This window comes from Peromyscus maniculatus, chromosome 10 (assembly GCF_049852395.1).
Source record: "Peromyscus maniculatus bairdii isolate BWxNUB_F1_BW_parent chromosome 10, HU_Pman_BW_mat_3.1, whole genome shotgun sequence".
Lineage (NCBI taxonomy): Eukaryota > Metazoa > Chordata > Mammalia > Rodentia > Cricetidae > Peromyscus > Peromyscus maniculatus.
In genome coordinates, this window is record NC_134861.1 from 22,501,876 (window position 1) to 22,524,685 (window position 22,810).

The window sequence follows — 22,810 nt, forward strand, 5'->3', positions numbered from 1 at the left end:
TTATCCCCAACAATGCTGAGACCCACTGCTGCGGCAGGGAGTAGACAAGCATTTCATCCTACCAAAACACCACAGCCCGGCAGGATGGTGCTGGAACCTAGCACTTAGGAGGTCAGGGCAGCAGGATTCTAAGTTCAAGGCCATTCACTGAGACCCCAACTCAAAAACAAACACAAATGGACTGGAAAGATGGCCCGGCAGGTTAGATCATTTGCTGTTTGTGCAGATGATTGGAGTTCAGTTCCCAGTATCTACAGCTCACAAGGACATGTAACTCCAGAGGATCCAATCCCCTATTCTGGCCTCCACAGATGGCTGTTCTCAGGCATAAAACCCTCACACAGACACATCTACATGCACATAATAACTAGAACTAAAATAACTCTTTAAAAAAACAACAAGAAAAACTACTAAAAAGTGGTGATATAACGTAATAAGCTCAGATATCAGTTCCGGTTCTGCAAACAACTGCCTCTCTGAACCTCAGGTCCGTCATGTACAAGACAAGAATCAGACTAAGTAGTTCTCAACTGCTGTTTTTTTTTTTTTTTTTTTTTTTTTTTTTTAAAAAAAATACATTTATTTGCCAGGCAGTGGTGGCACAAACCTTTAATCCCAGCATTTAGGAGGCAGAGATCTCTGTAAATTCAGAGCCAGCTTGGTCTACAGATTGAGTTCTAGGACAGCCAGGACTGTTACACAGAGAAACCCTGTCTTGGAAAACAAAAACAAAAGCAATTCAAATGTATTCATTTATTATATGCATGATTGTGTGTGCACACACATGGCACAGCACCTGTGTGTCTAGGCACAGTGGGTCCCACAGATCAAACTTGGGTCATCAGAACCTGGCAGCAACTGACTTAACCCACCGGGTCATCTCATCTGTCCCTTGACTATTTGTTAATAGAACTTTTCCTGTAAGGAAAGGCTGGTAGAGTCATGAGCCCTTCAGCCCGTGTATGAAAAGGTGTGTGAGCTGGGTGGAGGGCTGGGTCACTCCTCTTTCCTGTGACAGCCCAGGGCAGTAAGGGAATTACTGGGCTACACAGTTCCCAGGTCCCTTATCCCTGCAAGCTCTGTCACAGAAGCGAGGCTGTGGCCCAGCATCTGGTACACAGACACCTACATTTTCCATAAATATACTTTCAATAGATTTCACTAATTCCCAGGTTAACTGGACACATCCGAGTGAAAGGCGACTCACGTGAAGTTTGTCAATGACCGAGAATGCAAACATGTTGTAAGGATGGACTGGAGGTGGCTGTGTGGTCTCCTTCTAATTTTTCATTAAGAAACATCTCAAATCTACTAGTAATGCTGAAGGACAGGAAGACACTCATCATACACTGTTTATTTTATACACACACACACACACACACACACACACACACACACACACACACACATTTACCAGGGACATTTCTAGTAGTGGTACTAGGTGAGGAAGCCCACTGTGGAGCCTTATCTGATTGAGTTTAGATAAATTGCTTATCTCTCTGTGTATCAGTTCTCTACCTACAAAATAATAAAAAACAACAGCTGATATGCAGCTGTTGGGAAGTATATGTGTGAAGTACTCAGGCTATGGAAAATCAAAACTAGTAATTGTTTGGTTTTGCTGGGGGCAGGGATAGGGTCTCTTGCAGCCAAGGCTGGTCTTGCACTTATGTAGCTAAAGATGGCCTTAACTGATCCAGTCGCTTCCACATCCTGGGCAACAGAATCACAGGCATGCGCCACCACGCCTGGCTTTAGGTGGGTCTGGGGATAGAACCCAGGGCTTGGGCATGTAAGGTAATTCTACCAATGCCGCTATATCCCCGGAAGTTGTCTGTTTGGTTTGGTTTTTGGAGGAAAGATTTATTTTAGTTTTCAGTTTCAGATATTTTAGGTTCGCCATGACAGGGAGCATGTAGTAAAGGGAGGCATTTTTTAATTTCGTGATACAGGGTCTCACTGTATAACCAGAGCAGGCCTGGAACTCACAATTTTACTGCCTCCGCCTCTCAAGTGATGAGACTACCAGTCTTATTATTTTAATGGATATTGCCTTAGGGATCATCCTGGAGTATGTTCCTACAATGGCATTGTAATATCATAGATTTCTGAGTACTGCCGTTCTATCCTGGACTTGGCCTACTAAAGAAATAAGGTTAAAGAACTATAGAAAAAGATTTTGAATGGCAGTGCCATCTCTACTGCTGGCTTTGGTAGTCTGTGGAGAAGCCAACACTACCAGGACTTATGGGCTGCCTGGCAAGCACCCATTACTGACCTGAGAGTACCAACTCATTCTCTGGTCCATGTCCAGAGCCCTAGCCGGGGCTGACGGGAGAATCAGTACAACCAGGGAATTCATCTATTGTCAAATGCTGGTTTCAGAAGGCCTGTCAGTCCAAGATGCGGTATTTGAGATCAGGTAATTCCAGCTAAGGAACGGACTTTCTGGCCTGCCAGAGCAACCAATGAGATGAGTCTTTTCTGGGGGGTGTGGGGGGGGAGCTGGCGGCAGGTGGTGTGAAGCATTGACAGGGTCAGGAAAGCCTAGACACACTAAGCCACAGCTAGGGCTGCACCCCAAGTAGTGTTATGTCTTTCCATAGTCTGTTCCCATTACCTGCATCATTCTCTCTCCAGATTGTCTTCTATCTCCCCCGTCGGCTATATGGAAAGGACTCCCTGCTCACCGAGGCTAAGCTGCCATCACCATCTAGCACATGCATGTACTTTCTCTGCCTGTTTACATGCTCTGTTCCTATTTTCTCCTAAGCGGATGCATTTGTTCTATGGTCCCTTTCATCAGAATGAGCTCTACCAGGGCAGGGCTTTGTTGAAGGTGAGTACCACCTGAGTCTGGCACCCAGCAGCTGCCAAATGTCACTGTTTACTGAATTAATGATTCAATCGATAAAAGGCTAGGTTTGCACCCATGGCAAGTTATCACAGGAGATCAAAGCGGGCGTGGCAGAGAGCCACAGGTGAGGGCTGGAGCCTCTTGGGTGTCCTTAGGTTCCTGGTTAATTCCAGCAGCGACCCACCCTTGGGAACAAGACTAACGCTACTTGTGTCTTTAAAAAAGAAGCCTGGAACTGACAAGGCCACACAGCTCCTCTGCTAAAGAGCTGACATTCTTAATTTACCATGAGAACAGGGGGACATCAGCCGGGGGACAACCATGGGGCACTTGCACTTCCATCGGGGAAGCCAGAGCAGCCAGGGATGCCATGTTTGACAGAACTTGAAGGTATCCAGGTGATGTTCTAGTCACCTGCACTGCCCGAGGCTCCGACAGTCCCGATGAGCCTTAGCAAACCCCTTCCAGCCGTTTGCAGTGGGGACCAGGCTGTCCTGAGGGTCAAATGGCACACCCAAGGAGAATGTTGACTCTGGTGTTTTATTTTGAGACAAGATCTCACTATGTAGTCCTGGCTGGCCTGGAACTTAATCTGTAGACCAGGTTGGCCTCGAACTCAGAGATCCACCTGCCTCTGTCTCCCAAGTGCTAAATTAAAGGTGTGTACCACCACACCTGACTTGACTGTTTTATATACACAAAGAACCTGAACTTTCCAAAGATACCGAGTTGATGTAAAGTCAAGAGAAACACTATTTTGTTTTAACTTTACCAAGTGTCATTTACCACTTTAGAAAGTGTGTTGACCAGACAAAGCACTAAAATCCAAATCACTGGTACAACATGTCAACCTGCAGACGCAGCCACAGCATTCTGGGTTACTATACATATGACAGATGTGAAAGTATTTACCTAGCAGTCTTTTTTTCAAAATATGCAAAAAAAAAAGGACTAACAATATATATTAGGGTGGATTTTGCCTTACTGCTTTTGTTGATTACTTTTGTTATTCCGAGATGGGCATTTCAACTCTGCATCTCAGGCTGACTTGAAACTCCTGTCTCAGCCTCCTTAGTGCTGAGATTGTAGGAGTCTACAGCAGACAGACTTTATTATATTCACAGCGACGGGGCTTCACTGTGCTGTGCTGCCTGCCCTGCGCCCTTGGTTCAAGTGATCCTCTTGCCTCGGCTCCTCAAGTAGCTGGAACTACAGGCACATGCCACCATGCTTATTTGTTTGTTTGTTTGTTTGTTTGTTTTTCGAGACAGAGTTTCACTGTGTAGCTTTGTGCCTTTCCTGGAACTCACTCTGTAGACCAGGCTGGTCTCGAACTCACAGAGATCCACCTGCCTCTGCCTCCCAAGTGCTGGGATTAAAGGCGTGCGCCACCACCGCCTGGCTCACCATGCTTATTTTTTAAAAATGATTACTACTTAATCTTACTTTTGAGATAGAGTCTTCCTGTATAAGCCTAGGCTATCCTAGAGCTCACGGTGATTCTCTTGCTTCAGCCTTAAAAGTGCTGGGATTACAACAGTGCTCTATCAGTACCAGACCTCACTGGTTTTTAAATCCATATTTATTAATTCCAAGTAGATGGAAATATACGAAAACTTGGTTATAGCTTCTATAATTGTCCATTAATGTGGTAAAATATGCATTGGGTTATTATATGTCATTTTTATTTCTTTTTTTTATCGTGTTAGGTTTTTTTTTTTCCAAGTTCTATGTGTATTCTGAGTCACCTTCCCATTGCATTAGGAGAGGAGTTATGAAGTAGCTTACAGACCTCTGAAGATTCCCATGCTCCAGACTCTGGCTTTTGGCCATCGTGAGAAGGAGCCAACCTAACCTGGAGGCTTTAAACATTCCATTCAGGAGCCCCAATCTCCAACCGCAGTAAGTGAAAAGACACATTGTGGACACGCTTTATCAAGGCAGCTGGATTGCTTTCCACACACTTTTGTGATCTTCTGGAGAACCTTACCTTCTCGTAGGTCACGTTCCCGGAGCTGGTGTTATGGCTCACCATCGTGTAACTGGTTGCAGACTGATAAAAAGGAAGAAAAGCCATCATCAGTGAGCAGGTCTAAGGACCCACCCAGAGGCACTGAGGCAGGGAGGCCTCAATCTACTGCTGCTGTTCAGTGAGTGTGCTGGGCAGTCTGCACTTGGCTGGCCTGACATTGGCCTCTGAAACCTGCATAAAAGTTCCGTTAACGCCAAGGCAGCAGGCCCTTCCAGAAACTTTTGGGTTATTTAGGGACCCAAGAATTTCCACCTGTTCCTTGGGCAAAAGGTTAGAGAAGATGTACACAGTTTCCTGCTGATAGTTTGGTACTCCAACAGCTCATGCTTCAGATTATTCGAAGAAGTTTGGTACCAATTCCAGAAAGTCAAAATCCATCACATTTTCACCCCATTCATCTATTTATGCTCCACTGCGTTCCAGAATGACTCGTGTGGCTGCTCTCTGGCATGCTTCTAATCTGGCTTGAGCTATCATCCCTAGAGGAGGAGACTCAAGGCAAGGCAGTGTCTGCTGGCCAAGCCTCCAGGGCCTTGTCCTGCTGCTGGTTGACTAGACACACCTTTGCACGGTGCGCGCCGCATCTCTGTCCCTGCTGCCGAGTGGGTTCTGCTGGAGCCACCGAGGTCGTGTGGCCCCAGAACTGTCAGGGGTCCACACAGTACAGACCTGAGTGCAGACTTATGCCCCTGTTTGATGAGCTACGACTCCTCTCAACCTTATCAGAGTTCCAGAGAGGCACCTCTAGTCAGCTGTGCCATGATCGGGGTGGCAGGAAACCAAGCCCACCTCACCCCTTTTGTGACAAGCACAAAAAGCTCTATATAACTATTTTTTTCTCTACCTCATATTATATATACAAGGCACTCCTGTGCTTACATGCAGGTTAAAAATGCAAAATAGGTAGTTTTTTTTCCTATGTAAAAAATATGCAAAACAAAAACTGTTGTAAGAAAGTTTTTTTTTTTTTTTTTTTTTTTTTTCTCATAAAAAGCAATCACACGCCTAGACCTGTCTACTCATATTCTGTGTGAAGAGTGGCTGGAGGGGCTTCTTCTCCACATTGCTTAAAAAGGGGGAAAATCGCCGGGCGGTGGTGGCGCACGCCTTTAATCCCAGCACTCGGGAGGCAGAGCCAGGCGGATCTCTGTGAGTTCGAGGCCAGCCTGGGCTACCAAGTGAGCTCCAGGAAAGGCGCAAAGCTACACAGAGAAACCCTGTCTCGAAAAACCAAAAAAAAAAAAAAAAAAAAAAAAAAAAAAAAAAAAAAAAAAAAAAAAAAAGGGGAAAATCTCTAACCAACCTGAATACCCATCAACAGGGCACAGTTGGAAGAAAAGTGTGCTACATTCTTACAGCCACCAACTTCTAGGTGAAAGGAAATTTACCCACATGGGAAAATGTTTGTAATATGCCGCCACAGAAAAAGCAGGTCATAAAGCATATCTGTATATGTCTACATGGGAGCAATACATTTGCATAATCATGTTTAAAAACTGTGCATTCCCAGGGGCTAGAGAAATGGCCAGAGCACTGGCTGTTCTTCCAGAGGCTCCAGATTCAGTTCCCAGCATCCAAATGGCAGCTCACAACCATCTGTAACTCCAGGGGATCCAATGCCCTCTTCTGGCCTGCCAAGGGCACCAGGCATGCATGTGGTACACAGATACACATGTAGAAGAACACTCGTATGCATAGAATAAAATAAATAAATACTGTCTGCACATTTACAGAAAAAAGAACACATCGGAAGGAAGCACGCCAAAATGTTAATGAGAGGTAATTCTATGGAGTAACTATGGGAAGATTTTTCCCCCACTTTTTTTTTTTTTGGAACATGTACATCCAAACGAAAGTATTATTTCTAATAATAATTCTACAATGTTTGAGACATTCTCCAAACAATGGTTTGAGGGTGCTTTCTAAATGCTGTAGGAAGATTTGGGAGGCCCCTTTCTACATTTTAGAGTTTTGTCATTTTTTTTAATTTTGTTCCAAGTATCCATCTATAAAAACCGACTCTAATGTTTGTTTATAACATGATCCCTCTGGGTTGCCCTGGAATGTCTATGAAGAGGCTCCTCTGGCCTCCCCATCACCCTCATGGTGCCCCCCCCCCCATCTCTCTTATTCTCACTATTAATGAGCTCTTCCCCAGGTTTCCCAGGGAAGCCTCTCCTCCCTTCATGGCCACACCCTTTGGCTCTAACACATATTGTACCTTTTTTTTTTTTTTTTGTATTATGCTCTCCTCACTTCGAGACCTGATCCTGATTTCAGGACCATTTCTCCTAACAAGCCTCATTCCTGAAGGGATTTGGGGATGGACTACACTAGGATCTGTCCTTACTGTATGTTATCAAACTCTGGGGCACTGATTCACACAGTTCTCCAGTTCAAGTCTCATGTGTTTGGAAAGCATCAAACCTTACCGTAGAGAACGCGGCAACCACAAGATTGGAAGGAAACAGGTTCCTGTTGGAAAAGAAAGCATTTTGTCAGAATTGGCTTGTAAGTTTGTTTGTTTTGTTTTGTTCAGTACTGAGGTTTGATAACCCGGAGTTCAGCATATAGTAGCCAAGTGTGCTACCATTGCGATATAACCCCAGCTCATTCTTTAAAAATTCATAGTATCTCTATGGAGCAGATATGATGTTGAACTTCTATGAATCACAAGCTTGGGTTTTTGTTGTTTTAAGATTTCCTTTTATGCCACGGCGGTGGTGGCACACACACACACCTTTAATCCCAGCACTCGGGAGGCAGAGGCAGGTGGATCTCTGAGACCAAGGCCAGCCTGGGCTACAGAGCGAGTTCCAGAACAGCCAGAGCTACACAGAGAAACCCTGGCTCAAAGAAAAAAACCGACATTTACTTTTACTATTCGTGTGTGTTCGTGCACACTCTTAGGCGTGCATGCATGTGTGCAGGCACTCTCGGAGGTCAAACTAGGGCGCTGGATCCCGGAGGCTGTTGTCACAGCGGGGCGTCTGATGCGGGCCTGGGAACTGAACGCTAGTCCTTGGCAATAGCCAACACTCCTCACTGCTGAGCCATCTCTCCAGCGCCAGGGGTTTTTACTAATTTGGAAACGAAGTTTACTGTGTAGTCCAGGCTGACTTTAAAGCCCCCATCTTCCTCCCGGGCTTCCCAAGTGCTGGATCACAGGCGTGCATCACCACACCGGCTCAACCAAGGTTTGTCCTTGCGACAGTAACCGAGATCCGTTTGTGGAACTGAGAGATTTTGGAAGGGAGGCTACCAGGGTCCAGAAATTCGTCCTGGCAAGTACAACAAACTTCTCTATAACTAACTTTCTCAGAACCCTTGGAGTCCCCAGTGTTCCGCACGACAATAGTCTTATTATAACTACCTGAGCCTGGACTAACTCCAACCAAGAGACTGTTTTTTCTTTTAACAATTTGAACACACATTCAAATTTCCAGGAATACAACTACTATGTAAATTATGGGCTAATGGTTTGTTTTGTTTTGAAAGTTTCCAAGAATTACTCATCTGGCTAAAAAACTGTAGCACCAAAGGCAAATCTAAAATTGGAGACCTCCCTTGAAGTTCAAGCACGTCTGGTCAGCAGTGACTCTAGGCCAGAAAGGAGGATCTAACTTCGGTGTTTTAGAGAACTGACATATTATTGTTTTGAATGTACATGTTTTTTAAAGACTCGTTTAGCTATCTGTGGTTGTGTGCATGCTCACTCGGCATGCTTATGTGAGTGTGCACTGTGGTTGTGTGCATGCTCACGCAGCCTGCATGTATGCATGTGCACTGTGGTCATGCATGTTGACGCCAGAGGCTGAAGTCAGGTCTCCTCAATCATTCACCACTTTATTTTTGTAAGATAAGGCTTCTCACTAAATCCGGAGCAAGTGAATTCCAGCAAATTCTATCTCTCCTCCTCCTCCTCCTCCTCCTCCTCCTCCTCCTCCTCCGAGCTGGGGTTAGGGGGCCTGGTTTGTTCCATGAGTGGTGAGAACCAAACTTTGGTCCTCATGATACCCAACAATCACTTTAACCACTGACCACCTCTCCAGCCCTGCATTTATAGAGTAAAACACATTTTTAGGTGGCTGGAGAGATGGCTTAGTGGTTAAGAGCACTAATTGCTCTTCCAGAGGATCCAGACTTTCTCAGTACTCATGTGGCGGTTCACAACCTTCTGTAACTCACACATATGGTGCACAGATATACATGCAGGCAAAACACCAATACACATAAAATAAACACATTTTATTGTAATTATTCTCCTTTTATCTTTTATATTAGTAAAGTCATTTTGATGTTTTGGAATACAGGTATAGAAATTGATTTTATATTTGGATGAAAGTTATAAAGTATTTGTTATTAAGAAAAAGGCAGCAGAGGCTGAGGGAAAAGGCTCAGTTAGTAACGTGCTCGTGGCTGAGGCTCGAGAGCCTGACTTAGATCCCAGGGACCGTCATAAAAGCCGGGAGCAGCTGGGGCCTGAGACCGGAGAAGCCAGGCCAGGTAGCACACGCCTTTGATCCCAGCACCTGGGAAGTACAGGCAGTGGATCACTGTGAGTTCGAGGCCAGCCTGGTCTGCAGAGCAAGTTTCAGGATAGCCAGGGCTACACAGAGGGACCCTGTCTCAAAACAAACAAACAAAAAAGTGGAGCATGATTGAGGAAGATGCCTGGTTTTGATTTCTGGCGTTCATGTACATTCATTTTCACACACACACACACACACACAAATAGATTAAATAAATGAGTTTTCAAAAGAACTAAGTCCAAAATCTATTCAGGCAAACAATTTTTACTGATGTCTTTTTTTTTTTTTTGTAAGACATCTCATATAGACTAAGCTGGCCTTAAACTCACAGAGGTCAACCTGGCTCTGCCTCCCAAGTGCTGGGAATCTCCTCTTTGGAGCCAGGCTCTGTGTAGGATGCTGGTGTTGATTTACCAGCTGCTACACTCCAGCTGTGTACTTCCAGCAGGGACAAGAAGTCTGCAAGGCTGAAAGGCTCGGGGCCATCATTACACAGACCCTGGTGCTGGCCTTTCCCACCAGTTCTTACTCCTGTGGTGGTGTGAGCAGGAACGGTCCCCACGGACTCACGTGTGTGAATGCTTAGCCCAGAGGGAGTGGCTCTTAGGAGGTGTGTTCTTGTTGGAAGAAGTGTGTCACTATGGAGGCGGGCTTTGAGGTCTTTTTTTTAAAAATTAAATCAAATTAATTTATTTTACAACCTGACCACAGTTTCCCACCCCATTCCCTCCCCTATCTCCATTCTGCAAACCCCGCCCCCCAATCCACTCCTCCACTTCTATTCAGAAAGGGCAGGCCTCCCATGGGTATCAACAAAGTGTGGTATATCACACTGCAGTAAGACTAAGCACCTCCCTTGTATTGAGGCTGGGCAAGGTGACCCAGTATGAGGAATAGGGTCCCAAAAGCCAGCCAGGGCTTTGAGGTCTCCTATGCTCAAGCTGTGCCCTGTGTGATGCAGTCTCCATCTACTGCCTGCAGATCCAGATGCAGCGCTCTCAGCTCCTTCTCGAGCTCCATGTCTGCCTGTATGCCACCATGCTTCCTGCCATGATGATCATGGAAAAACCTCTGAGCTGTAAACCAGTTCCAATGAAATGTTTTTTCTTTATAAGAGCTGCCGTGGTCACGATGTCTCTTCACAGCAATAGTAACTTGGTGGAATCTAGGAGTACCTGAGAGATAAACCTCTGGCCACTGCTTTCAGGGATTATCTTAATTTGGTTAATTGGGGAGGGAAGACACAGGTTAAAGGTGGACAGAACCATTCCCTGGACTTGGGGACCTGGATTGAGTAGAAAGAGAAAGCGAGCTCAACACACACACACACAGCGCACCATTCTGTTTTCTGATGTGGATGCAATGCACCCGGCTGCTGCAAGCTCCTCCCACATTGGTGGACTCTACCTTGAACTGTGAGCCAAAACAAACTCTGTCTCCTGTAAGTTGCTTTTGTTAGAATATTTCATCACAGCAACAGGAAAAGAAACTAAGATAGGCTGTTCAGGTAGCAAACAACGCGTACACGCACACGCACACACAAAATATACAGCACTGGGCTTCTGAGATAGGCAGGTGTGGCCACAACCCAATCCGAGATAGCCTCCTGGTATTCGGTTTTGCACAATCCCCTTTCCTTGTGCGATTGGGTTGGTGACTTGCTCATAATTGCTACAATGCTCCAAAAGCGAGGGGTCATTCCTTCCACGTTTGGTTAGCTAACACTGGAGCTTCCTGTCCTGTTAGCATGCTCTCCGGACAGTCGTCTGGGCTCACGCACTTGAACAAAGGAAGCAGCTATTCTGGGAAGCCCCACTTGATGAGGAACTGAGCCAACAGCCAAGTAGGAACCATGGCTCCACGTCCAAACCTCAGAGAGCTAACTTCTGCCAACAGCCTCCAAAGTAAGGCTTCCATAGATGAGCCTTCAGATGGGAGCCCAGCCCTGGCTGAGGCCTGATTGCAGTCCTCTAACAAATGGGAGCCCAATGCCAAGGTTCTTGCCTGAGATCCCTGCGATTATACCGCTTGGAGCCGCTATATCCAAGTCGTTTGTTATGTGGTACTAGATAGCTAATACACAGCCCAACAGTACAAGTGAGATGAAAAGCAAACCCCCAAACCGTTGGCCCCCTCACTGTGCTTCCAGACGGCAGCCAGCATTTCCAGCCTCCCCACCCCTATGGGTCTACGAAACCTGAATTGCTTTCTGCATCCTTAAGAACAACCAGCCAGTATATACCTACACGGGAGCAGAAAAATGGTGATTCTCGGCCAAATTAACTGTTGAGAATTGTGATAAATTCTCACCATGGGCATATTTTCTTTAAACAAGCAGATGTGGGTTAGAGGTGAAGCTCAATTGGTAGCGTGTATGAACTGGATTTGGTCTCCAGCACCACTTAAACCAGGCACATACCTATAATCCAAGCCCTCGGGAGGTGGAGGCAGGAGGATCAGAAGTTCAGAGTCACCATAGGCTATATCATGAGTTTAAGACTGGCCTGGGTTACATAAAAGCCCTTTTCTTTTTCTTTTCTTTTCTTTTTTTTTTTAAATTTTTGAAGGATAAGCTAGCAACCTAAATTGGGTAGTCTTTGGTGTATCTGTGACTAGCAATACATTTGCCTTCTTTCCACTACAAAACAACTTCCTATCCCAGCTCCCTCTTGAGACTAGGTCTGGCATCTGCTTCTGTTTGCTCGTCTCCTCAGGAGCAGTAAGAGCGCCCATGCCAGCCTTCCCCGTCTTTACCTACCACTTGCCAATTCCCAGTTCCCAGACCCAGTTGGCCGGAGGGCTCTCTTTCTGTGAGGACAGAGAAGTGGAAACTGCCAGGTTGGATACCCTCCAGCTTCAGTCCTCACTAGCTTTATGTCAACTTGACACAAGCTGGACCAGCGGTTCCCACCCTTTCACAGGGGTCGCCTAAGACCACTGGAAACCATAGGTACTGACATCACGATTCATAACAGTAGCAAGATTGCAGTTGTAAAGTAGCAATGAAAACATTTTGATGGTTGGAGCTATTACAGCCCGAGGAACTGTATTAAAGGGTCTCAGGAAGGCTGAGAACCAGTGAGCTAGCGTCATCTGAAAGGAAGCACCTCAGTTAGAAATCGCTTCCCTAAGATCCTGCCGTAGGGCATTTTCTTCATTGGTGGTTGATAGGGAAGGGCCCAGCCCGTTGTATGGGCTGGTGGTCCAGGAAACTCCTCCATGACCTCTGCATTAGTTCCTGCCCCCAGGTTCCTGCACTGTTTATGATCCTGCCCTGTCTGAGTTCCTGTCCTGACTTCCTTCAGTGATGAAGAGTGAAGTGGAAGTGGAAGCCACATAAACCCTTTCCTCCCCGAGTTGCTTTGGTCCTGGTGTACCATCACAGCAATAGAAACCCTAACTAGGAAAGTCTTCCCCACAGGGAATAATTTGCCCTGTAAATGCTTCACATCCTCAGAGCTAGATGCTTCCCCAGGGTGTGAGCAGCTTTCACTCACAGCTTAGAAATAGACTCTCGGACAAGGAGTACAACTCACGGTTTAAATCCTTCTCTTCCCTGTCTAATCTCTTAATCATGAGCCCTAACCCTGTATCATTTCCTCTAGAATGGATCCTAACATGGAGTGCATCTTAAGACCATCAACGAGCTTCAACAAAAACAAAGGGGTGCAGACAATACCTAAGGCAAAAGAACAACTCCTGACGCCACCCCCTAAAGAAAAAGGGTAGCGTTCAAAAGAGCGTAGTGTATTTTGGCAGTCCATGATAAAAGTTAAAGTACATTCCCCATGATTCAGCACTTCTATGCCTATATATGTGCCCGAGAGAAACGGAAATATGTATCTGCAAGAGGATCTGTACGCATGACAGCACCATTCATAAAGGCCCAAGCACCGAGTCCATCACAGATGAATGAGCAGACTGTGGTAAATCAATACAGAGCAGCAACAGTTGGCAGTGAAAAACCCGACTGATAAACACAGCAGCACCGAGCGTCTCAACAGCACTGTCCTGAGCAAACAAAGCCAAAGTAAATACATACTGAATGAGCGCGCTGATAGGACACTCTAGAAAGTAAAATTAACGGTTATTTTTTAAAAAGTCAGCTGTCCAAGGCCCAGGACGGAAAACACTGAACACATATGAGCCAGTGAGGACAACTTCATTCAGTGTGTGGGTTTTGGTGGTGGTTATTCACGTCTCAAAGTTCACAAAACTGTATGCTTGCCATGGGTACCTTTCACTGCATATAAACCATACCTTAAAACTGTTCATAAACAGTCAAAAAAAAAAAAAAAAAAAAAGGAAAAAAAAAAAGAAAAGAAATAAAGGCCTGTAATTCTAGTGCTCGGGAAGTAGTGGTGGAGGATCAGAAAGTCAAGGTCATCCTGGGTTACATTTGACGCCAAATGTAGTCAAAGTCAAAAAGGCTCAGCGACAACTGAAAAGAGATTCTACAGTGAAAGAATGCACACACGCAACAGGACGGCCAGAGGTCAGTGACAGCACAGATCTCAAGCCCTCGGGAGCTGCGGGAGCTTCCTCGGAGCTCTGTCTACACTATAGGAGAGAAGAACTTGAAGGGCGGAATTATTCACTGATGCCAAGGTTCCCTAAGGTTGGGTGTTTCACGGGAGGGAGGGCATGGGGGAGCAACCACATCAGAGCAGACAGGAAACAGGGGAAGAGTTCCAGGGAGGGGCAAGATACAGCCCCTCAGAACACTGACTGCCGTGATCCGCTTCCCCCAGCCAGGTTCTTCCAGGTCCACCACCCCCAATAGTCCATTCAGCTTTCGGGTCCATCCGGTGAATTAAACCTTTCCGTATGTCAGAAGCCTCATGATCTAACCACCTCCAGAAACGTCCTTACAGCCACATTTAGGAGCATGCCTCGCTCACTTCCTAGGTTTTTCTCAACCCGCTTATGTTGACAATCCAGATTAACCATCACAGGACTCACCTAAAATCTACTTCTTTCATTCAGTGCCCTGGTTGCTACCTCCCAGGGGTTGGAGGGCCTCCCTCCAGGCTGGCTACCAGGGACCTCCCAAGGATGGAGCTGGGGCTCCAGGGGAAAAGCACAATTCTCTGACTCCCCTTTGATTTTTCCAACAGATACTTATCTTAGCCCACGGCAGCTGCTTGCCAGGCAAGCAGCTTCCTTCAGGGCTTTGCCTGTAGGCACTTTCTCAGCTCCGTGGGCTTTCCACATAGAGACACCGAGTGGGAAAGGATTCTGAAGGTGATGTTTCACCTTCCCGGGGCCCAGCATCATAAAGTTGGCCCACTTCCCTTTCCCTGGACCAGCCCTGTCCGGTGGAAGTATTAGTATGTGTATAGCCCAGTGGTGACTGTGGCTACTGGACCCTTCCAGAAGCAGGCAAGCATAGCTTTGCAACCTGGAACTCTGCCTGAGTGGGCTCTGCACACTTCCATCTGCTAAGAATGCACTGGGCAGCCGAGGCCCTTCACCTGCACAGGTACACACACTATGTACACACACTCCTCTGAACAATGCACCTGGCAGCCGTTAGCAACCGGAGCCCTGTTCCACCTGCATCAAGCTACACCACATTCCACTGCACACAATGGACTAAGTTTCTCTTCCCCCCATTCACATCAAACACAAACAGGTTCTCTTCAAATGTATTTTCAACACATCCTGTAAGAGCATAAGAGGGCCAGTCTCTCCGGAACTAGCTTATGTGCGTGAGCATAAGGCAAGTTGTGTCCTCAGCATGAATTTTTAGGGGAAAAACTACTTGCCACCTTATATCTATGCTTAATTGGGAATGCGTATGATTAAAATTAGATACATTATAGAAAAAGAATATGTACAGTGAACAAAAGTTTACATAGCATTCATTACTCATAACAGCCCCAAGTGCCATCCATTAGTGTCAATCAGAAGAACTGTCAGTCAAAACAGAACCACCCATGCTATACACCTTAGCAACCAAACTCCTCTTTCTATTTTATTTATTAATACATTTTACATGCATGGGTGTTTTGTCTATATGTTGTGTACCGTATGTGTGCCTGCTACCTGGAGAGGCCAGAAGAGGGTATTGGATCCCCTAAACCAGGAGTAACGGATGGCTGGAGGCTACTATATGGATACTGGGAACCAGATTGTGTACTCGTCAAGAGTTCAGTGTGTGCTCTGACCTGCCGAGCCTTCTTTCTGGTTCCTCTTCTTTCTCTTGAATCCCACCAAAGGAAGTCTCAAATAGTAAGCGGGCCCTTGAGGAACCTCACTCAAGTGGCCTCCTGTTTTCTTTCTGATAGGTATTACTTGGCTTTTGAATAAAGTTTCCTTGCTACTTTGTAGATCAGTATAACCCTTTATTTTAATTCCTCAAATAAGAGGCCAATAACCTGGAAACACCTAGACTAGACACTGATAATCAGTTAACCATGCAACTGAGGAAATGAAATTTTGACTTACTTTTAAAGTAAATTTATTATTCTATTCTGAGACAGGATCTCATGTATCCTAGGCTAGCCTGGACTATGTAGTTGAGGATGGCCTGGAACTTTCGCTCCTCCCAAGTGCAGGGATCAAACCCAGGGCCTTCTGTGTTCCAGGCAAGCCCTCTACCAACTGAGCTATATCCCTGGTCCTAATTTCATTTAAATAACTACACACAATTAGTGTATATCCCTACTGGGCAGCACATACATGCAGTCCTGAGACTCAGAACCTGAAATACCACATAGTCTTTCTGGACTCATCTCTAGGCATACTAGATCTCCCTGAGCAATGTTTGGTTTTTTGAGATATGGTTCCATGTAGCCAATTCTCCTGTCTCTACTTTCCAAGGGCCGGAGTTACAGGCGTCACGCCCAGCTGTTTCTAACCCTGGGACTCTTCACCTTATCTAGTTTTCCTTCTATCTCTCCTTTCTGTTGTTAGATCCCAATTTACTTGCATTACTGAACACTGTTTATGCATTAGACCAAAGTGAGTTGGCCACAAAAGTCAATTTATTGGCTTTATCAGCATTTTAGAAGTGACTACGTACCACACTGAAACAGTGTTTGTTGTACCTTGCTGTGACCTGTGTATGAGTCCAGGGAATGAGTATATGTAGATGCTATAATATAAAAAGTATGTTTTACCATGGGCCAAAGTGAAAACACAAAAAACGCTGAGCGCACTCTTCAATCCAGATCAGTCACTCTGAGCAAACTTGGGCAGAGTGGACGGACAAGCCTTCACGGTACAGTATGAATCTTTGGATACATCACTTAAACAGGAAAACAGGTGTGAGGCGTATCTGGACTGGCAAATGGAGCGCTCAGCTGGGGCGCTTCGGACCCACAGCTCCGCGTGAAACACTTCAAAAACGTTTCTTCTGTATACATTGGTGCTGCTTGTCCTTCTGATCTCTTGTCAAGGATGGCGTGCATTTCCCCGGTCTATAGGAGGACATAAAATAGTGAACCTGGCTCCTTTTGTTGTTGCTGCTTCAGAAGATTTCCTTTTATTTAAGTTCAAAACTTCTTTACTATGTCTGTAGGAACTTCAAAGACTCCAGAACAGGATAAGGCATGGTATGTATGTATGTCTTTATCAGTCCTAGTGTTTATTGTCTCAGAGCTAGTTAACAAAGGTTTCTCCTTTCAGATCTTGGCACCCCTATAAGGATGGAAGCTGAGGAAGGGCTGGGATGGAAGGCTTGCAGATCTGGTGCTGTTGATAATAGTATGCATGCATGCATGTGTTTTCAAGCTCCAGGCCAGCCTTGAGCTATGGAGTGAGTTCTAAGACAGCCAGGGCTAGAGTGTGAAATCTTGTCTTAAAAAACAAAAAAAAACTGAAAAGAAAAAAATTGACCTAGAGACTCCCTAGGTCCCAGAAGCATTTTGGGCGGCTTGGGCTGTTTCCTGTCAAGCTGCTGGAATCAAACTAAATCTGAGCAGACACAGGCCTACGCTCCTTCACTGAAGCGCTTCGTCCTAACGCCTGGTCGGAGGAGCGGGCAGCGGCCTGGCTGAATGGCAGTTCCTCTTCTTAGTTCCTCTTCTGCTCACAGCAAACATTTCTGAGACAGTGGCATCAGAGCAGCCCCGGATTACCATTATTACACATGCTGCCTTGGGGAGGAGCGGACAAACAGCCATGAAGCACGGGGCTGAAGACCCGCTGTTCTCCCAAGCCCACCCTGTCCCTGGTGATGAGGGTCAAACTCAGAGCCTTAAGCAGGCCGGACAAGCACTCTACCACTGAACTGAGCCCCACCCTTGGTTACGATTTCACTAGTAGCCCAGGCTGGTCTCAAACTGGAGATGTTCTAGCCTCTGCCTCCTGAGTGTCCTAAACCCTCTCAGGCTCAACCTTGGTCTCAGCCGGAAGGGAGATTGTACTGCCTGCTCTGCCTTTACCCGGGAGCTGCCAGATCAAGTGAAGCTAGTTGGGAGAAGGCTCAGAAAATACTATTCCACCCTAACAAGCCAGAGAAAGCATTTGCATGCAGATGTGATGGGTGTGGTCCTGGTCACTGAGAAGTTACAAGTACACTGAGCCGTAAGCCATGACACTGGGTCACCATTCACTTGGGAAGCAGGAGCTGAAGGGCTCGGGACTAAAGCCCGGCCATAAAGCAGTAGCTGAGTTCTCGGACGGCACCGAAGTGTACCTCACGCCTCAAGCCCCCGACTCCGGTCAGTTCCTTTTGCAGAGATGGAAGGACACCAGTAAGGCCGTGTGAGTCACCAAGAGATGCCCAGATGACTATCCCGGGCCACAGACCACTCCAAAAAGAGAATCCTGGAACCCTCATCGCCCTTCCTCCCTAAGGGAGCTGGCCTGATAGAACAAATCGAAGGTTCTCTGGACTTTAATGCGTCTCATCTCTGAACCCATCTACAGTTATTTCTCAAACCTTAAAACTCTGAGACCATCAGGCCGCCTGGCAGGGACCAAAGGCTTCACTCCCACTGAAGTCCCCATAGCGACCTCCACTTGCTCTGTTTGCAAGAAGTTTTGGTCCTTCTCATCAGATTTTTTCCCCAAATACCATGTCTCAGGTTTTTTATTTTGCTTTAGATGAACAATCCCTTTCTTAAGCGGCAGACGGTTGTCACATTTTCCAAATGAAGACATGGAAACAGGAGAAAGGCAAGTCACTGGCACAGAGTTTTTTGGTTTTCACCCTCTCATCAATGAGGAGCTTTGCCCGGTGACTCAAGACAAAACATACCACTAAGGCTCAGAAAGCTGGAAGGGGAGCCAGCTGGACTCCTCACTCTGGTGAACCAGGTTAGATTAGTAAACGCCTGCAGGCTGCTGTTTTCACCATTTGTGAACTTTGGATTAGTGTAGAAACGGAGAGGTGAGCTCTGGAAACTACACTGTATCATCTCAGAGGATGAAATACAACCCCCGAGTGAAAAAAAACAAGCAAACTCAAGCCCCTAGAACGCACACCTTCCTACAGAGAAACAACGCTGGGCAGTGGTCCTGATGAAGTCAGCAACCTGTCCCAAGCCTGAGGGACAGTTACGTATCTGGGCAATGTGCCCCACATAACTAACTAACTCCAGGCTTATTATTATTGGACACATCCACAATTCTGCGGAAAACTGCCAACTTCCTTCACAGCCCGGAGGCTGAGAAGCCTCAGACTCAAAGCTGGATGGCTCCACGGGCAAAAGTCATTCAATGTGCTAGAAGCTTTGGGATACTGTAGGGGGAGAAAATGAAGATTTTAGAATCATGATGGGGACAATTAAAAAAAAGTAATGGGAGCAGCCCACGTCTAAGGAGTAGAGCACAGTGGGGACGGCAGGACTAATAGCCCCATCTAACGGAAAACTGGTTCCAGCCGAAAGCTGTAGCCTCGTCTTTAAAGGTGTGGCCAGCATGCAGCCTGGACTTAATTTTGATATTTTAACGTTAAGGGCCAACAGTAGCTGAATTAACTCTAGGTGATATGAGTACACGTGGCGTCTCCCACCGTTCCTTTGGCAAGGTCGACAGCATTCATTACCTGAGTAAGTCGAGGAAAGAATCCACCGTCTCTTTGGAGACCGGAGGAGACGCCGAATCCTCCAGCCCCAGGCTGCTGGACTGGAGGGTCTGCGCGCCCGCCCCTGGCTTGATGATGAACGCCAAAGCGACCGCGAGCGCAGAGGCGCTCAGCGTGGTGAGGCCAAAGTAAGCGACTGCAATGCCGCCCAGACGCCCGAGGGAGCTGGCGTCCAGGGAGGCGGCGCCCGACACCAGACTGCAAACCACCAGCGGCAGGATGATCATGCGCAGCATGCGGAGTAGCATCTCGCCGGGGAAGGCCAGGTAGGTGACCTGAGTGCGGGTGAGCTGCAGCCCGCGCAGCGCCGCGCCCATGCCGGCGCCCACCAACACCCCCGACACAGTGAGCAGCACCAGCGCGTGGCGCCGAAAAAAGCCAGCGCAGCGCCGCGCTTTGCCAGCCGGCATCTCGGGCGTGCGGGGCCCGGCCGCAGGCTCTGCCTGGGTGCCGTCGAGGTAGCCGTTGGTCTCGCTGCTCTTCTCCATGTCGCTGCCCGCCGCTCCAAGCTGCAGCACGCAAGGAACTTGGACTCAGAGGGAAAAAGCGGCTTCCAATGAATGGATCAGGCGGAGACAGTGGCCTGCGCCAGCTGCGGCTCCGGAGCTCTGCGAGTCCCTACAGGAACAATTTCCAGAAAGATGAAGAGAGACGTGGGTTGTGGGCTGGAGCCGAGGCAGAGCAGACCGTGCCGCGCCCAGCCTTCTTTCAGAGCGGCTGCTGGCTGGAGATGATGCAACAACGCAGGAGGCTCGCAGGAGGCTGCAGCCCAGGAAGGAGGGAGGGGCCGGAGCCCGCTCCGCCCATGTCGCCCCGCCCCCGGGATTACCACCAATCAGAGCCCTGAAGATCCGTGCCCCGCCTTTCCCAGGCCCCGCCCTTCTCCCTCCCTCCCTCCCTGGGGCACCGCAAAGGGAGTGAGACCCGCAGGCGGGGTCTCCCGATACCGCGGGGCGTGCGGCCGTCGGCCAATCCTGTCGCCGGGTCGCTAACGGGAGCGGCTCCCAGTGCTGGCGGAGGTGCGGCTCGAGAGGCACCCTCCGGGGCCTCTCTGTGCTGTGCGCCGTCCAGGCCTCGGGGTGTGTGTGGAACGCCCCTGTGTTCTTCACCTCTGTCGGTGGGTGGACGAGAGGGGCCCGCCCTCCCGCTTTGTGCCAGGGACGGCCCACCCTCCCTTCTGCGGGAAATCCTTTCTTTCAAGGGTCCTGTGGGCTTCCGTGAGGTGGAACTTGCTTCGGTGCAGAGACAAAGGAGTGGGTGGATGGGTGGAGAGAAGTCTCATCGCGTGCACGCACAGGACTCTAGCAGAGCTTTATTTACTCTTAGGGACTCCCGGTAGGCTCCAGCGTCAAGGCTGCACCACTGCACGCACCAGCGCACTCCGGGAGGGTCCCCGGGTCTCTGGGCAACAGCCTGGTGTACGCTGAAGATGCAAAACTCTCTCAGGGAAGCGGAGCTCTGACGCCACCACTTTCGGTGGCGTGTCTGCCACGTAACCTCAGCAGAAACACAAGTCACAGGATTTTCACCACCTCTTCTCAGGGCTCCAGACTTGGCACGACAACAGCACTTGGCCAGTCTGAAAGATAATTCCATGCGGTTACAGTCAATGGATTAAAAAAAAAATACATTTATTTCCTATCATTCATTTAGTATCTTCTTTGGCCACAGCAGATAGAAGGAAAACTTTCGCAGTCATTTCGTGTGTCTTATTTATTCTTACATTTTCCTCATTCTGCTTTTGAAAGGAGCTAGTGCACTCCCGCCCAGATGCCCGAGAAAGTCTTAGGTGTAGCTGAATTAAATTAAAGGCGAAGACAATGTACAGAAAAGTAATCTTAAAGCATGCCATAACAGATAGCTGGGTGTGTGCAAATCAAGATGTCCTCGTGAGGAACTTTCAGAGGCTGTCCAGTTTTTGAGAAAGGGAAAAGTTCCTTACTTGAAGCCATTGGCTGTCGTGTAGGGCTTGCTGAAGTAGCACTCATTGGTGGGAGGACCTGTACCTATTTTTAATCTTGTTTCCCAGAACATGCTTTGTCTGTCAGTGTGCAAGGATGAGTGATTCCTACAGACCCGTGCTCTTCCTTTCCATGTTTTTCTTCCTCCCTTTGCTTAGGCTGTAACTTTTATGCAAAGGCCGAAGTCATGTTCCATAAGTGGGTTTCCAACTGTCCGACTTTCACCGCCACCCAGACATCTGCGGCATCTCAGCTCAGCATTTTCAGAACCGAATTTATGATTTTCTCCCTCCAGCCTGCTCATCCCTTTGACTCCCGTTTCTGTTGCCGCCATCATTATGATTTGCCTCCGAGAACCTTCGAGTTTAAGTCTTCTCTCATCTGATCAGTGTCAAGACCAAAGATGCTCCTTTTGTAACGTTTATCAGGCCCTTTCTCACTTCTACTCCGGATGCTACCAACAGCTATGTTCTTGATTCCTTATTATTATTTTTTAACAGATTATTCCTATGTAGCCCAAGCAGGCCTTGAACTCACAATCCCCCTGCCTCTACTTTCTGATTACAGGTATGTGTCACTGCATCTTGTTTATTTCCATTCTTCTAAATCTAGGGGTTAAACAATTACTTTTTTTTTTTTTTTAATGAGCTGAGGACCGAACCCAGGGCCTTGCGCTTGCTAGGCAAGTGCTCTACCACTGAGCTAAATTCCCACCCCCAACAATGACTACTTTTGTGTATCTGTTTTCTGATGTGTATATGTGCACCTCTGTGGGGACCAGAGGAGGGGACCAGGTTTCCCGTTCTATCACTCTCTGCCTTATTCCTTTGAAACAGGGCCTCTCACTGAACCTCGAGCTAGGCTGGTGACCAGTAAGTCACAGCCATCCTCCTGTCTCTGCACCACAGCCCTGGGGTTACAACAGTGTATGGCCACACCCAACTCCATGAGCAGGTGCTGGGATCTGAACTCTTACCCACAGAGCCATCTCTACAACCCCCTTATCAAGGCTTTTGAAATTTCGTGGGTTTTTTGTTTGTTTGTTTGTTTGTTTGTGGTTGGTCTTGAACTCTCTATGTAGCTAAAATGACCTTGAATTACTAATCCTCCTGGTCCCAACACATAAAGGCTGGAATTATAGGTGTGTGCCACTGGACTTGGCTGAACCTGGGACTTTGTGTACTCTTCTACTGTTCCTTTGAGGCAGGGTCTCTTTCTGAGCCTGGGGCCAACAATTGCTTGACTAGGCTAGAAGTCAGCAAGCTCCCAATTATCCTCCTGCCTCCACCATCCTTAGAGCTGAAATTCTAGGAGAGCACAGGACTCTGATTTGTTGGATATAGGGCTTGGATCTGAACTCTATTCCTCCTGATTGTGTGGTAAGTGCTTTAC

General features: G+C 47.4%; 1 protein-coding gene across 1 annotated transcript in view; it reads right to left on the reverse strand.

Moving 5' to 3' along the window:
• Slc1a4 (solute carrier family 1 member 4) overlaps positions 1 to 21,990 on the reverse strand; it is a 34,230-nt gene extending 12,240 nt beyond the window's left edge. Inside the window, exons 1-3 of the mRNA XM_006974816.4 lie at positions 19,419 to 21,990; positions 7,322 to 7,364; positions 4,848 to 4,910 (exon numbers count right to left, since the gene is read on the reverse strand). Of these exons, the coding sequence (XP_006974878.1) occupies positions 4,848 to 4,910; positions 7,322 to 7,364; positions 19,419 to 19,945 (633 nt within the window). The 5' untranslated portion in view covers positions 19,946 to 21,990. The remainder of the gene's footprint in view (positions 1 to 4,847; positions 4,911 to 7,321; positions 7,365 to 19,418) is intronic.
• Between the last annotated feature and the right edge of the window lie 820 nt (positions 21,991 to 22,810).